Here is a 16,382-nt window from a genome sequence, read left to right as displayed (position 1 = left end):
AGCTGTTTCCTGGAGCAGCAGCAAAGCCTCAACCTGCAAAAATGCACCTCTTCAGCATGTGCCCACAGGTTCTCCAGAAGAGCTGTAGGGACAGGCCTGCACTCACAACAAAAACACCCCACCACTGACCACCACGGCCCCCAGAGCAGCCTTTGCGGGAGCAGGAAAATACCCGATTCATTTTACAGCATGTCACACACATGTTAATCATTCTTAAATATATGCAAGGCCAGGGAAGTTCGTGGTACATCTGTCTTCTTGTCTGCTGTCAGTACTTGTTAAAGGGGACTCCGTGTGTCAATGTTTTAAATATAATTAATATGCCTGTTCTTAACTGTTCATTAACAGCTGAGTATATGAACTCATGGAAACAAGGTTACTTTGGCTGCTGCTCCCTTAGTGTATCTTAAGTCCTTACGCCCCCTTACTCTCTGGAGAAATAAGCCATTAAGAGACTCTTGCCAGAGTGATTAAGGTACAATTTCATTAACTGTAGTCGAGAGTATTAAAAACCAGTGTGCAATAGTATGACTTCAAGGTCCTTGCTTCTATTTTAAGTGGTAAGTTTTTCGACTTCTCAATGGTTGACATTTTAGCTGGGAGATTACAGCTTAAATTCTGCACCATTGAATCATCTCCAAATTTGAAGCCCTGTTATCTTTAGCAGAACTGCTGATGGTTACACTCAAAAACTGCCTTACTTCCACTGCTCTCATACCTATCAAAGGGTTGGATCCATAAAATCAGCAACAAGGGACCTTAAAATAGCTAACAGAAGTGCATGACTTCAAACTATGCACCTTACTTTGTCTGCTCCTAGAGACACCTGCACAACACCGATGACAGTTTGCAGCTTGCTGTTGGAAAGCATAGAAACATGCCAGCTAACTTCAGGTGTTAACTCCTAAGGACACTGTGCCCTACTGTAAGAACATAAAAAACTCCCCAAGGATCCTAGTTCAATGCATCCAATTACAATCCACAATTGCTCTAAATTTGGCATGTGACAAAACTTCTATTTCTGCTGTTCTTAGATTAGATAAGGAAAATAATAATGAGGAGGACTCTAGCTGTGGAAACGTGTAAGGAAGTTACAGGAAAGACTGCTAGGCCTGAGAGGTTTTATGAAGCTCAGTACTAACACATTTTCTCTGTACAGAGCAAAGAAAAGAGGGAACATCCTTCTCATGCCAAGGTTTAATTCTGAGGTACGTAACACTGAATTTACAAAGGTAAATAAAAAAAAGACGTTCTGAGAAACAGTGATCCCCTCCTTAACAAGGCAGAGGGATTTCACAAGCAGCTGAGAAAAGAAACCGCTCACAGTGTGAGAAATAAAGTATTTGGGGTCAGTCTTTGACACAGGCTTGACACAGCAGGTGATGAGGAAATGTGCCGTAGTGGGGCAGAAGAAAGACAAATTCTTAAGTGATAAAGATGAGGCAGGACAACGGGTACTAGATACGGGTTCCATTTGATCTAATTCTTTGAGATCAGCAGTTAAATGCAACTACTGTTCCAAGCAGTGATCAGGCAGACTGCATTGCCAAAAGGGATTATGCAGCTGTTGAAAGAGATGTTAGCTCCAGCCTGCTGATGATATGGCTGAAGTTTGCACATGCTTGCAGCAAACACGTAAGTGAAATCCAGTAGTACAGAAGGACTGGAGTAGTACAGAAGAGTTTTCCACATCAACTGTACCTGACACCAGGAGTGAAGGCTGTCACCTGGAACACAGCACACACAGCAGTTAATAGAAGTGTCTAATCTACAGTTCATCTACAATTTTCATCCTGAACACCAATTTAAAAAGCCAAGTATGAATCATACGCAGGCAGATTTTATGACTCATTGCTGCAACGGATCTAACTGCTAGTGCTGATCCTGCCTGCCATTAAGAAGTCTGGCATTCCCTCTTGGATCCATTCCTCTGGAAGGGAGCCCTTTCACAGACCTGTGCTAGAGAGAGAGGAGCTAAAAACAGTTAAACCAGAGTTTAAGCACTAAACAAATAAATGTGCTGTTTTGTCACACAAAGGATAAAATTCCAGGAATTTATTGCTGTATGTATGCTTAATCCATTAATTTGTCTTACAGTAGTCATGAAGTGCCAAATTGTGTGCTACATTTAACATTTCCCGTATTCCCTTCCAAATGCCATTTTACAGTGGGCGTATGAAACAACGCAGCAGCAGTCACAGAACTGATGGCTTGAGCATCTCTCAAGAGCTTAAAAATAAGGATTTGTGTACAAGCTGAATAACGAGGTGTCAGTTAACAGGTCACTCAGCAACTTTAATAGAAATACCATCAGGTGGAAGTTTTGCAGTGTTAAAATTTACAACTCAGACTAAACATTCTCATCCCCACTGTAGTAACAAGATACTTGCAAAGAACAAGAACTATGGTACGTAAATGTCACACGCAAGAACCGCTTCATTTCTATCAGAAGCAAAAATTGCTAATTATAAGCAAGGGCAGGCCTAGCAGGCTAAGGCTGTCAGCCTATATTAAAAACATATACCTCCGAGTTTGGCAGTGGAATTCTATTTACCACCTTGACTTTTTTTTTGGTTACATACAAGTACCCTTCCTCCCCTCCCACCACACACGCTTTATAAACCCCCTTTTATTTTTATTATACCTCCATATTATTTACAGGACTCCTAAAGATTAAGTACAAACTAGTATGAAATTAACGATAGCTTGCTCTTCAAATACGTATCCCATGGCTAAATAAATACCAAGCCAATCCAACAGAGTGATCTGGAGTTATGATTCAGAAGCTTGTGTATCTGTGACTCCAGATGTCTTCTCATTAACTGTAGAGGATTCACTTGATCTGTCAACAATAGTTGCCTTTGAAGTTGGAGTAGCACTATCCAAGGTGAGCGTAGAGGTCTGTTCTACATTTACAGTAGTGCCAGGGTCGACGCAAAAGCTTCCGGCTTGAGTAATAGAGGGAAGCAAATCTGTAGGCACTGTAGATGCCTCTGTGACCAAAGGAAGCAGAGGAACACATTTGGGTGGCATTGACAGAGGTGTTATTCCCATTAGATTCAGAGGTGGCAAGGAGGGAAGAGATGGCAAACCTAAGGAAGAAAAAAAAAAAAAAAGAAAAAAAAGCCAGGCAGTGAGCTGCTGCGTAACACAGACTAATCTGGAGACATTCCCTGTTTGCTTAAAATTTTTTGCCTTCTCTAATCTCCTATTTACTCTTGGAAAGCAGGAAGCTTTTTGAACTTAGTGCGAGCATGATATACGTGCAGCATTGACTCAGTGGGCTAGCATCAAGCCTGATACTTTTCAGATTTCAGAATTGAAGAATCAGAACAAACTCAAGTTTGCTTCTACCTCCCCAGAGAACTGGGTATTTAATGCATTAATACTGATGATTAGATTCTTCTGGCATTCACTGAAACTGCCAAAACCAAGAAGTTAACAAGAACCTTGTCCAGAGAAGTTGTGGATGCCCCATCCCTGGAAGTGTTCAAGGCCAGGCTGGATGGGGCTTTCAGCAACCTGCTCTAGTGGGAGGTGACCCTGCCCACGGCAGGGAGGGTTGGAACTCGATGATCTTTAAGGTCCCTTCCAACCCGAACCATTCTATGAACCTTATTCCACGTAAGCTTCCAATTTCTGTTTGCTTGCTCCGTGTGCACCTTCAGCAGTCCTGTTTTATTCAAAACCATAAATTTAGTATTAGTTCATACTTTTCACATTTGATCAGGGTGCTTCTATCTCCTCATCCAGCATAGAAGGAAACACCTCATATTTTCTTCTACCCATAAAACTATATACTTTCATTCTTGGCACAATCTCTTTAGAGATCATGAATCAGGTAATATGAACCTGATGAAAATGAAAAAAATGAAACAGCTAAATACAGACACAGGCTTAGAATTAGTTTATCTAAAGACATATTCCTTGACTACCTAATCTGGGCACTACTGTCAACTTCCACCTCAGGCAAATATTCAATTTGTCAGCTCCACCAGATGGCTCTAAATGAGAGCATCAAGGATTGCCAAGGAAAGAGCGGTTTCAAGCGAGTGTTTCAGTTTGCAGAAGCACGTACCGGGCTGTATGATTTCTGGAACGATGTGTGGTGCAGGTAAATTAAGTTTGGACAGATCAGTCAGGTTGGGAAGCCCTGCTGGTAACGGCATCAGACCTAAGAGAAGAGTGGAAAAGTTACAGATGAAAACTTAAAATTGTTTTTTTCTAATTGTTTCTGAGATCTTATTGATAATTTAAAGTTAATTTATGTTGCTTTACATCTTGATTATAATTTTTTACATATAGAAATGCAATCACCTAAGTTTCAGCTTTTAAGTTGCACAGTGAGAACAGATACCTATTGCAGGAAGTCCAGACTAGCAAATACATAATCCCAACCTTTCAGATTTTTCTGAGAAAGCAGAATCTTATTTTAAGGAATTACTAGGTTTGCATTATGAGTTCAGCTTTTAACAAAGGTAGTTATTTCACCACAGCACTGTACCAGAGGCCCTCCGTTCCTAATTTGCACGGCAGAGATAATAACAGGATTAAATACACAGTATTTCTGATCTCTAATATTGACTATTATTAAGTCTTTTCTACTCAGTTCATAACTAGAGTTAAATGCAAAAATACATAGAAAAGGCAAGACAAAGTAACTTTCAAAGTCAGGAAGGACTGAAAATAGAAGAGAAACATATGAACACAACACACTCTCTTCCATCATTGTGTTTGCTATGGAACATCCTTCCACTCCCAAATGTCCCGTCTTAGAAGAGCTACATTTCTGGGACAAGGGCTCTATTCCTACTTTGTGTTTAGCTCACAGAAGGTTAACTCTGAAATAAGTTCTGTTGATATTTTGGTAATAAGGACAGAGAGGAGAAAAGTCTTAAAGCAGGGCCACTGTACACAGAACCTCATCTCACCCACCATGAATAATCTGGGAATACTAGAAATTGAAACGTTCGTTATTATCAGGAAATAATGCACACCACTTTGTAGACAGACTCTTACTTATGTTATACCAGTTTAAATTACTAAATAATTCAGAAACAGTAACTGCAACATACAGTTCCATTTTGTTAACTCTCTATTTATACTAGGAAGAATAATCAAGCTGAGTATTAAAAAGGAGTTTCCTAAAATGAATGTTTTATGGGTGAAAGGAATGCAGAAATAGGCAAGACATGCACTCTCAGATCTTTCTTCTCTCATGATGTCCAAGTGCAAAGGACAAACAGTAAACTGTGATGCTATTTGCAAAAGTATTTTGCAACATACAATTTATGAAGTATCAATATATCATATAGATGAAAGCAACAATATATCAACTCAAGAAATGTTGCAAAAAGCAAAGCTAGTACCTTCCTGAGAAATCCCGAATGCTGCATCTATTGTGCATTTACTAAAAGGTAAATGATCGTAAACTTTGCTACCAGCTCAGTCCTCGGTACTATAAACATGCTGTGCATGTGCTCTGAAAAACCCCTACAGCCCATTGTAGGAGCTGTATAGAGATCTTTAACTGGAAAAATGTAAGTTGTATGAAGTAATACCCTCTCGCCCTCAAAAAGCAGGGCAAAAGACAGTTCTCTTCCCTTGCTCCCTGAAGATTTTTGTATCAGAAATGTTTTAAGAAATTTTACCTACTCACCTGGTAATGTAGTTGCTGGGTTAACTGGTGGCACAGAGGTAAGGGACTGACTGACTTGTGGTGGTAATAATGGAACTGTTGGAACACCTGGTGGAGCACACAGGAAAACAACATTAATTTTAAGCACAACACTTCAGTTCCCTTCCTCAAGGAGTACAAATACATAATTGCTTACAGGAGAATTACTATTTGCCTTAGCCATAAAATGTTGATAAAGAAAAATAGTATTCCAAATAATACACATTCTATTTCTGATAGAAGTTGTTTGCAACTATTTTGCGAGCAAGTAGGGCACAAATGCAGTACCCTAGACTTTGTTGTTGAGAAAAGTCTGGTGAACAGAAAATTTTATTCTCTCTTCTGCCTTCAATTAAATTGATAGAAGTATCTGTGAATGCAAGAATGTCAGAAACCTCATACATGCCAGGACTTCGTTACCTCCATACTAACCTGTACTGAGAACGTTACTGACAGTAGTTGAGGGTGAATTAATAGAAAGTCCTGAAAGACTCTGTTCAAGGCCTGCTGACACAGGGGGTAATGTGGCTGAGGGGTTAACTGATGACAGCTGAACCTTATCGGAAAGAAAAAAAGGAAGTTGCATCATTACGGATTGTTTCCACAAGAACCAATATAACATCATAATCCATTTTCACCAAGCCAAAGAAGTGACTACAACCTACCTCTGTGAAGCCATCTTTGAGGGGACTGAGAGATGCACTAGGCAACTGTCCCGGGAGAGAAATTTTCTTTCCTTCTTCAAATGGGCGTGTAGGTATCCTATGCAAATATCCATAACCAATGCCACATCCTAGGCTTTTAAAATATGAACATTTAAAAGTCAGTGAAGTGACTTTACAGCTATGGCATCCATAGCAAGCAATGCATGAATGACTCAAGATGCCAACAAGTTTCAAGGTAAGTTCTGTACAACTTTGCCCTCCCCCAAAACGTTGCCTCATTTTCTATGGAAAAATGATCAGTACAAGACAACTGAAAGGAAATTCTGTAGCTTTTAGCAATAAACATTTAGCACAAAAATTCCATTGTTATTTAAACTAAGCAGCCATATCAGCTATACAGCTCGGAATTCAACTCACAGTTGTTATTTGCAGTCCTCTTCTGGTGACTGCACAATACTTTAAGACTATATAGTGCAGCCTAATGACTATTTGAAGCCTAATGCAGAAAGCAACTGTTGCACTTTTTTTGCATTAGCTAATTTACTGGGTAAACACACACCTCCCCATTAGCAACTAAATCTGAATTTCAAATAAATATATAATTTGTTACAACACAAATGCTTTCGATATAACAACACTCTTTTCCTGTCCTCATAGAAAACCTAAGCAAGCAGCTTTTAGGCCGATGCTGTAAGAAAGTTGCCCCATTCCCTTGTAAGATATTGTCTCCTTACCTGCCTTCTCCACCCCAGGCAGAATTTGGAGTAATCACCACTTCCCGACAATTATCTGTGTCAGTGTTGTACACATAAAGTTTTAATGGCTTTGCTTCATGCGTTTCAATAAGGGAAAATAGATCTTCAGACTGTAAAAGGATTAAAAAATATTTTTATTTTAGATTTTTTTTTTCTTATTTTATCCTTTGACATTAGCACAATCACCTTCCTAGTCCTAACTTTCTGTAACAGAACCCAGTAACCGCTACATGCTGCAGTTCTTGCAGTGCTGCTGTTTTATCACAAGGCCAGCTTTGGTATGTGCTTTGCTAGTACGACTCAGAAGACACATGGCACAACCTAGATTTCAAGTCTGCTATTTGAAATATCAGAGTACAAAAAAATAGTTTTTATCTGACTTCATGAAGATATTTAAGAGCAGCTTTATTTCCAGAATTGCATTTAAGCACAAAGAAGAGGCACCATGCTAGAGCTCTTTTCTCTTTGCATTAACTTACTTTCATCAGCACTGAACAGAGACAAAACTGGGGATGTTTCAAACTGCCCTAATACAATTCTTTAGTTTAAAAAAAAAAATCAAAATCTTATTTTTATATACGTACCTCATTCATGACGGTATCTGCTCCAATGATATAGTCACTATGAGGTCGAAGTCCAGCCAATGCAGCAGGAGAATTTGGTTCCACTTCCTAGTTGTAAGATGGAAAGTTACAAAACATCACGTAACTGTCAGGGTGTATCAGAACGGTTAAACGTGCACTTTGCACAAGTTTTGAGTCAGACAGACAAACTGGTGAAGTCTTTGACACAACTAGTAGAACAGTTACCGAACTAGTGAAACAGTGACTAGATTAGTCTCTTTTGATACTGTCACAAGGTGCTCTGAATATTATACAAAAACACTGATTTAAATACAAGATTTGATAATATACTCGCAGACAGAGTTCTAGTTCAAAAGTCTCTCCAAACACAAAAATCAATGAAGAGAAAACAGACCAATTTGATCTCACAGCTTGTGTACCCCCTTGCAAGTTACTTTTCAGTAAAAAGATAAAAAAATGAACAGTAAGCAACAGGAAAAAACACATACTTTGAAGTCCGTACATACCAAAACGTGCCATACATTTTCATTGGCCCCATCAAAGCTGCAGAAACGAATGCTGACACCCAGCAGGCCCTGTCCACCCCACATGTTGCTGGGGGTCACTGACGTTTCTCTCAGTTCCAGTGTTTTGCTGCTGTACACTAGCATTTTTACAGGCTTTTCAACATTTGCTTTTAACAGGTCCTTGAGAGTGTCATTGTCTTTATTCTGCAAATGTTCAAACAAGAGTTTAGTTTAGTGTTTAACACAGCAAGCATCCAGTTCTGTAGCACCACTTTTATATTTCAAAGGTGCAATAAACACTGTGCTTATCAGAATATGTATCTACAGCTATTTTATAACCAGCTTCCAGTCCCTTCACAATTCTAGAATACAACTCTGGTGAAAACCTGGCATTTACAGGAATGAGTTATGCTTTCCAAACACGAAAACACTTTAATTTAACCTGTGACATGATGCGCCTCGCAGCTTTTCAGAGCCTTTCCTGAATCCAACCATACTGGTAGAAAAGCTTACCTACAGCTGCTCTTTTCCACTGCTATGGTTTGTTGCCTCACTACAGCTCTGCTTGAAAACTTTCTCCCATGATTCCTGCCCAGCTCACAGCTTTGACCACAGCTCTTTCCCTCAGCCTGTTTTGACTGAAATGCGTTTGCAAGTTCTCACACTTTTCTGTCTGTTTTACAGACAGAACTAGGGGGGCACTAGCACAAGCTGCTAGTGTTGACTCAGTACGTAGCAGTATCTTCTGCTGGCGCAGGTGTCTCCAGGGAGCATGACTGACTGTCTGTATCCTTATTCTCCAGCTAAATTTTTGATAGAATTATAACAGAAATTAATTTCTGATGCAGTTAGGCTTTCTCATGTTAAACTAAGGAGAAATATTTTATATATATTTAAATACAACAAATGCAAAAAGCCACTATAAAAATAAGATTCTCAACACAGTGTTTTCATTCAGTTACAAAATAGCAACATACTTACCAATCTAGAACCGTTAATGGACACAATAAAATCAAAGAATGGCTCCAATCCAGCTCTATGCCCCGGTGAGTTTTCTTGTACCTAACAAAGTTAAACAAGAATTTAGCACAAGTGTACCAATGCTGATTCATAGACTAGAAACATATTTCTACTTGTGCAAACTGTAGTTCTAGAAGCTACTGATGTTTGTATGTATGATTTTAAATATTCAAATATAATCTTTTGGAGTAAAAAAATCCACCTCTAAAAAAAAAAAAAAGAGAAACATTTAAAAAGAATCCATAATTTATAAATTATTGAGGAATGACACAACAGTAGCTACTCCTTGGGACACGCACTGCTTTACAGCTGCAGTAGATAAACTGTAGATACTTATTTCAGTAGAGGAAATTATGGTCAAAGGACAAGCTAAATCAATTCTGAAGAAGTTGAGTAAAAAGCAGTATCTTTCCACAGAAGTACCAATAGGGGATCTTGCTTTTTATCTTAGCTCACCAGAGGAAAAGGAGAGTCACACCTGTGTATGCACAGGTTGACCAAACATCACCTGCTGACATCCTTGAGACATAGAGGGGGATCTGTTCAACCAATGATTCATTAACATACCAACAAGGTGCAAGAAAAGGGACACGAGCAATTTTGCTGCCATGGCAGCTCAAATAATTCAACCACTCCACTAAGACAAGGCCTAAGTATTGGATATGCATTGCTCCCAGAAGCTACAAGTATGCTTTTAATTCCAAAGGGAGTAACTGAGAGACATTTTGCCAGTCTTGTTTTTTCACTATTTACATGCATTCCTGACAGACAAAAGTAAATCCAATATGGCTATCAGATTTTTCCTACAGCCTTTGTAGCAAACAATATCTTTATTTGTAAGCTGACTCATTTTACCCACTGGCTTCTTGTTTTATGTGCTACACTCATCTTCCAAAAAGATCTAAAAAGCATTACCCTTTACAGTGTGGTTTCGTACATTACGTGCTATTCCATCTGACAAAACTGGTACAAATCTGTTAGTTTGTTCAATACCGGTCTGATTCTGCAGGAATTGAGTTTTCTTAATATGACTCATCTAGAACAAAATAGTCTAACATGGAAAAAAAAAAAAAGCTTGATTAATACTAAAACTGTCCTCTTAAGAGTTTATTTATCTCTGCCCAATATATCCACAAAATCAGAAAAAACCTCGAGGTTACTTGTGGGTAGCTTTCTGTAATAGATGCCAGAAGCTTAGAACATTAGTGTCACATAACCTAAACATTTATTAAAGAAAAAATAATCTGGAATCAGTAGTTCCAGAGTCACATCACACACACTGATTGCTGTCCAAGATTTGTAAAGCAGAAAAAAAAGGTATGAAACCAACATTATGCCAAAGTAAAAAAATCACTGAGGCAGTAGTAACATCCCCAAGCCCCATATTTATCATTTCTAACTAGAACTTGAAGTGCGTCAACAGAAGTGTCTCTTCAAGATGCTCCTTGGAAATCATCTCCTGCAAATGGGGGTCCAGATATTCTCCCCAGGTGCCATGCAGTTTTTATGCCGCACCACCTTATTTTCGGCCAGCTACCTGCACAATTCAGCACCATCACACAGAACAAAAGGCACAGCACAGCGCTCTGCTCAAAGCTCTGTGGCCATGGTTCTCTTCCAAGAACCACAGCAACAAAGGATAACCAGGGATCTTGGGAAATACAAGGGCACAAAACCCTTCTTATTAATGATGGAAATAAAGATTCCATGTGTACGTACATAAACTCTAGGCCTCCTGAGCAATATGGCTTTGTGCAGCTTTTCTCTATGCCCCAAGTAGGTATCCAGTAATTTGCCTTTGTAATTGAATAAGGACTGAGAAATAATCAAGTAACACCATACACAACAGATGCCACTGCAGGCAAGATACCATCCATGGCAGCTTGGGAAGCCTAATTCTCTCAAAGCCAGCTGTTGCTTCAGACATATAAGTTACAGACGCCTGTGGGTAAATGCCATGACTTTCTAACAGTAGAGAAAAACAGTGGAACAGACCGCCCAGAGAAGCTATGGAACTGCCACCACCGGAGCTTTTTAAGAGCAAGTGAAGAAAACCTCTATCAAGAACGCTGAATGTCAGAAGGCAGAAAAGGGCTGTATGACTCTTTCAGCCTCGTACAATGCTGCAGGACTTCGGTTTCTCACCAAGATGACAGCTCTCAGGCAGCAGGGCCGCTGAGCACACAGATTACACACTAGTTATTCCACTTCCAATTCACTGTCAGAAATTGAACAGGGAAAAGGTTTCAAGGTCAAGACACTAATTTTAATCTGCATTACTAAACCCACTTATTTTTTGGTAAATACATAAAGTTTCTCTTTGCTGAACACCTTTCCCAACAGTATCACTCTTTACCTACACAGTATATATTGTACATTACACATTATAATAAGGCTGCTCAGCAACACAATGGTCACAAATTTAAGCCCTGAGCAAGCAGTGCTACAGTAAATGGACCAAGGCGTGGAAACCCTCATTGTCAGACGCAGATGAAGGCTCTCACCACTTCTGAAAGTCAGAAAACTTATACTAGTGTCCACTTAAACTTTCAGAAGCTTAGCTTCAAGCACTAAATACACAACTGCCAATGAGCAGAAGCTCTGAAGCTTCTTTTTCCCCCCTCCATATAGGAAATGTTTCCCAGTATTTACTTTATTACCAGCAAAATGCTGAAAGGAGGGGTTTTTTTCGTTCTCCCACCCACTCTGTAATTGGTAATATGTATCATGTGTAAGCAATTCCTATTGGGTCTGACAGAATCCATTTTATTTCTTTCAGCTATTTTAACACATTACATGCTATAACTGTATTGAATTTCTTCATGAAACACCCAGTTTTCAAGAGAAAAAGCTTTATAAGCTTTTTGTAAGAAAATAGATTCCTGATATGTAGCATCAAATTTTATTTTAGCACAAGAGAATTTAACTCAGGCTTTTAGTATGTGAGCCTCCCTTAAAAAATAAGTCATCTCTTTATGGCAACACATTTGTATCTCTTCTACAACAAACCCAAGCACTCAAGTGAAAGTTAGAAATCTAAACTTGGGCACTGCTGTTCAACATCTTTCAGGGAGAACAGCACAACACAGAAGCATACAAATCTCCTGCAGGTAAAAATTCTTACATTATCTATGACTTGACAAGAAATTGTCAAGTCATTACCAAATCCTGGGCAAACTATAGCAGTTTCACATTGCTGAACAGGAAAGTTATTAAAAATTTTCCTTCATTCTGTTTTGAAGGGCAGAAACAAATGCATACTGAGCAATGTATAGAGTCAGACAGTTGCTCTAATCAGCCACATAATTTATGTTAAAGGAAACTTATGGAGGAAAAAAACAATGGAGAAAGTTCCTAGAGGTAAATCGCATTGCCTGCTACTAGCTGGGGAGTACTAGTTAAGAGTTATGAGCACATTACATGAATTGGCAAATGGAATTCTAACAGCAAAAGCACATATGATGAATAAAAATGTACTCTGAAGAATTGTCTCAGAAAAACGACTATTATGTCTACCTATGAAGAGACTAATGCAACAAAAGTTTGTAACTTTCTCTCCCTCTTAAAAAAAAAAAAAAGGCTACATTTCAATATCTAGAAACCCCAACAGTGCAACCCACAGAAACTTTTCCTGTCAAGTAGGCATGTGATGAAATCGTTTTCCTTTCACAGCACTTCAGTCCTGGAGCATTCCTATTTCCTGTTACAAGTGCACTGATCATAAAGCTCACAATGAAAATGACATTGCACCGAGTATTAGCAGGAGCTGCCAAAAAGATTTAAGCAATCTACAAAAATTATGTCAGAAATTAGTGATGGTATTGTTCACTTTCTGTATATATTTCTGCTCCTGTTTAAAGCGAGCAGAGCAAGAGACTTGCCATCAATTTTGTAGGGAAGCAGCTTGTACAGTCTAAAAGTTCCACTGTAAGAAACAGCCTCAGTTTGCTCATCCCTGTGGCAACTTGTACTTGGCTCCTACGGTCATTCTGAACAATGGTAACTCATTTGTTTCATGACCTTTTAACATGTATTTTTTTCATTTATCTGCCCTACCAAAACAAATTCTTTCAATAATTGAAAAGGTTTTCTGACATTTCTCTAGTTTTCCAACAATGAAAGAAATCTTAAAGAATGACCACTATATACTATTCACAGAAGTTTGGTGTTATCAAAAAAATCTGACCTTATCTGAATTAGATATATAACACCGAAAGACTACTGCTGTTTTCCTTTAACCATTCCGATTTATTTGATTAAAACACCCAACTCAGAAAGTCTACTTGAAAATAAATTAGAAGAAATAGCAGTATTGCTCAATCCCAAGTTCTACCAAAGGTTGGTCCACGCAGAGAGTGAAATTGTGTCGAGGTCCTCAAAGAGCGTAAGCTGAACACATCTGTCTTTAACAAACTTACTACAGAATGCTGACCGCAAAGGTAAACTTGGATAAACTATAGAGGAAAATTCTAGTCACTTGCATGCCACATGCATTTGAATATAAGCGTTCCAAATTATAACTGTGAAACTTCAAAATTTTTCTCTACTCTGAATCTATACTCCCAACTACATCTAAGCACAGGCCTAATTCCTCGTAGACCTGGATCATGCCTGATCCAGTTTAAGATGCCTGTCCCCAGAAAAAAAAAAATTGCTCATTGCTGTGGCATCTGAAGATACCAGCAAGAAGATAAGGCAGTGAAAAATAGCGACATCAGCCTGTTTAAGACAACAGGCAGGTCCTTTCCTGCATTTAATGTAAATATGGCTGTCCTCTCAGAAATCAGCTTCTTTAATGACCGCCTACCACTTACATTTACAAAGACTGGCAATCAAGCACTGTCACTGCAAGTCATAGCAAAAACATTGCATTACAACCAAAAGGTGCCTAAATGAAAACAAAAGGGGCCAGATTCAAGCAAGAGCACAAGAAAAACCAAGTATACCATACTTCATAAAAGAGATACATCTCAATTTACTAACGTGCTTTAATCAAACAGCGTGAGCTGACGAATCTGGCATAACAAGGACCACCATGACTTTAGCCTACATGTATATTTTAACAAATGAATGCTTGGATTTGATAAGAACATCAATGTTTGCTTCTCAAAAGCATTACGAAGCATTTTTTAACACTTGAAAAATTATGTCTGTTCTTTTTTCACCACAGTATTCTCCACGTAGTCATAGCTCACTGGTAACAAGCTAGACAAAGTAAGGAAGTACTAATTCACACGAGTTGAGGTCTTGTGCTCTTTCACATGTCTAAAACACACTGCTAGTTCTAGACAGAGCTGCTCTGAGAAGGTCCTCTGCCAACAAAAAAAACAGCCTACAGCATGCAGTGTACATGCACAGTGCCTACAGCGGGGTACTGACAACACTGGAGCTACAGTGGCAGAAGCCCCATGGTGCGGGCAGGGCTGTCAGTAGCTCCAGCAAAGTTACTGTTTTGCCCCGTGCATCAGATTCAAGGACACAACCCAGGTACCCCTCCGCTCTTTGGACGTGACACACACATTCCAAGCGGCTGCTCACAAGGCCTTTATCGCAGCCTAACAAAACACTTTGCTGCACACACAAAACCAAAATTTTGTAGACACGGTGTGAACAAAAACTACGTAACTATGAAAAACAGCAATACCGCCTTCACTGTGAGCACAGCTCTGGCAGGGGTGATGTCTGTCATCTAAATACCTCGATCTAACACCCCTGGCAGGAGCCACCCATGGAGGGGGAAAGCAGCTACGGATCAGACCACGATGCCGCCGCCCCGACGCAGCCCGAGAGGGCGAGGCGGTACCCGGGCCAGGCACACGCAGGGGCGCCGTTCTCCCCCTGCAGCTTGAAAGTGCGCAGGCCACAGAGCGCCCACGGCACTCGACTGCTGCGGAGAAGCGGCCGGTGCCCTCGGAGGCTGCCCAAAAAGCAGCAGCCTCCTCCACGCACCCTCCCCGCGGCCCGTGCGCAGGCTGGAGCGCAGACGCCGCGGCCTGGACGGCGCCGGTCGGGCGGCCCAGCTCTCTCCCACCGGGCAGCGGCGGCTCGGAGCCCGTCCGGGTACCGGCGCAGGCCGCGGGCAGCTCCGCGCGGCTGAGGCGAAGCGCCGAGCAGCGGCAGCGCGGAGCCGAGCCCTCCCGGCGGGGCGCCCGGAGAACGGGGAGCTCGCCTCCCCGCTCCGCCGGGAGGGTGAGCCGGCAGCGCGGACCCCGCCGGGGATCTCACCGCTGACACGAGCCACGGAGCCCCGGCCACGGGCACCAGGAGGCCCGTTCGCCGCCGCTGCCCGCCCGAGCCGGGGTAGCGCGGCGGGGCCGCCCGGCCCGGGGAGCCCCGGTGACTCCCGCGGAGGAAGAGGCCCGCCGGGTCCCAAGGCCGCCGCCAGCCTAACTGTGCCCCCGCCTCCCCGCCGCCCTTACCCGCAGGACGTGGTAGCCCTCGGTACCCCCGCCGGGGATCTCGACGCTCTGCGAGGCGCCCATGGCCGGGGGCGGGCGGTGGCGGCGGCGCGGCTGCCCCACAAAGCCCCGCGCTCCGGGGACGTGGCACTCGCTCCCTCCCGCCCGGCTCGGGGGGGGCGGGGGCGGGCGGGGGAAGGCCGCGCGCGGGGCACGCCGGGAGGCGCCGCCGCAGCGCCCCCTTGCGGGCGGCGGCGCCGCCGGCAGCAGCAGGCGGAGGCCGTACGGTGGCCGCGACGGGCCGCGCGCCGCCCGCTCGGCTCTGGCGCGGCGACGCCCCCTGGCGGCCGAGGGTCGGATGGGAACTGTTAATTAACGTATATTAGTACTAGTTATATTAATAACGTATAGTAAATGGGTGAACAGAACATAAAGAGGACAAGGTGGAGCAGGCCGCACCTTCCACTGGCTTCTCTCATCCTACAGCTCCTGCCGAGTTCAAGGTCAGTGGGGAGCAGCCGGGAGCTGCCACGGCCGTGGGTGCCCGTGGGATGGAACCGACCAAGGGATTGCCAGGGGCGCGTCCAACCCTCCGTCCGGCAGCTGGAGCTGAAGTGGAAGGACTGCCGCATGGGTACGGAACGGCTGTGGTGCGAAATGCTGCCCAAGAGCGGCGGTTTGATTTAACCTGTTCCACGGCACGCAGCCCCTCAGCACTGGTGAGGCCACACCTGGAGTATTGTGTCCAGTTTTGGGCACCTCAATACAAGAGAGATA

At 42.1% G+C, this 16,382-nt stretch overlaps 1 protein-coding gene across 1 annotated transcript; it reads right to left on the bottom strand.

Moving 5' to 3' along the window:
- Nucleotides 1–1,188: 1,188 nt before the first annotated feature.
- On the bottom strand, nucleotides 1,189–15,771 carry GORASP2 (golgi reassembly stacking protein 2). Its single transcript, XM_074145073.1, has 10 exons — nucleotides 15,627–15,771; nucleotides 9,169–9,249; nucleotides 8,188–8,391; nucleotides 7,682–7,768; nucleotides 7,077–7,207; nucleotides 6,343–6,475; nucleotides 6,110–6,233; nucleotides 5,660–5,746; nucleotides 4,079–4,174; nucleotides 1,189–3,092 (listed from the first exon to the last, which is right to left on the bottom strand). Exons 1-10 carry the CDS (start codon nucleotides 15,687–15,689, stop codon nucleotides 2,773–2,775), a joined length of 1,326 nt encoding a protein of 441 aa, XP_074001174.1. The 5' UTR covers nucleotides 15,690–15,771; the 3' UTR covers nucleotides 1,189–2,772.
- Nucleotides 15,772–16,382: the final 611 nt, after the last annotated feature.

The sequence above is a fragment of the Numenius arquata genome, chromosome 3, assembly GCF_964106895.1.
Source record: "Numenius arquata chromosome 3, bNumArq3.hap1.1, whole genome shotgun sequence".
Lineage (NCBI taxonomy): Eukaryota > Metazoa > Chordata > Aves > Charadriiformes > Scolopacidae > Numenius > Numenius arquata.
This window is presented reverse-complemented; position numbering and strand designations above follow the sequence as displayed.

What these genes read in the sequence shown, in the direction of transcription:
- GORASP2 (XM_074145073.1), bottom strand. Translation starts at nt 15,689, where the DNA reads ATGGGCGCCTCGCAGAGCGTCGAGATCCCCGGCGGGGGTACCGAGGGC. An exon ending in CCATTAACGGTTCTAGATTG is followed by an intron (nt 8,392 to 9,168) that starts GTAAGTATGTTG and finishes GAACATTTGCAG; the next exon opens with AATAAAGACAATGACACTCT. An exon ending in CCCAGCAACTACATTACCAG is followed by an intron (nt 4,175 to 5,659) that starts GTGAGTAGGTAA and finishes CTCTTCTCTTAG; the next exon opens with GTCTGATGCCGTTACCAGCA.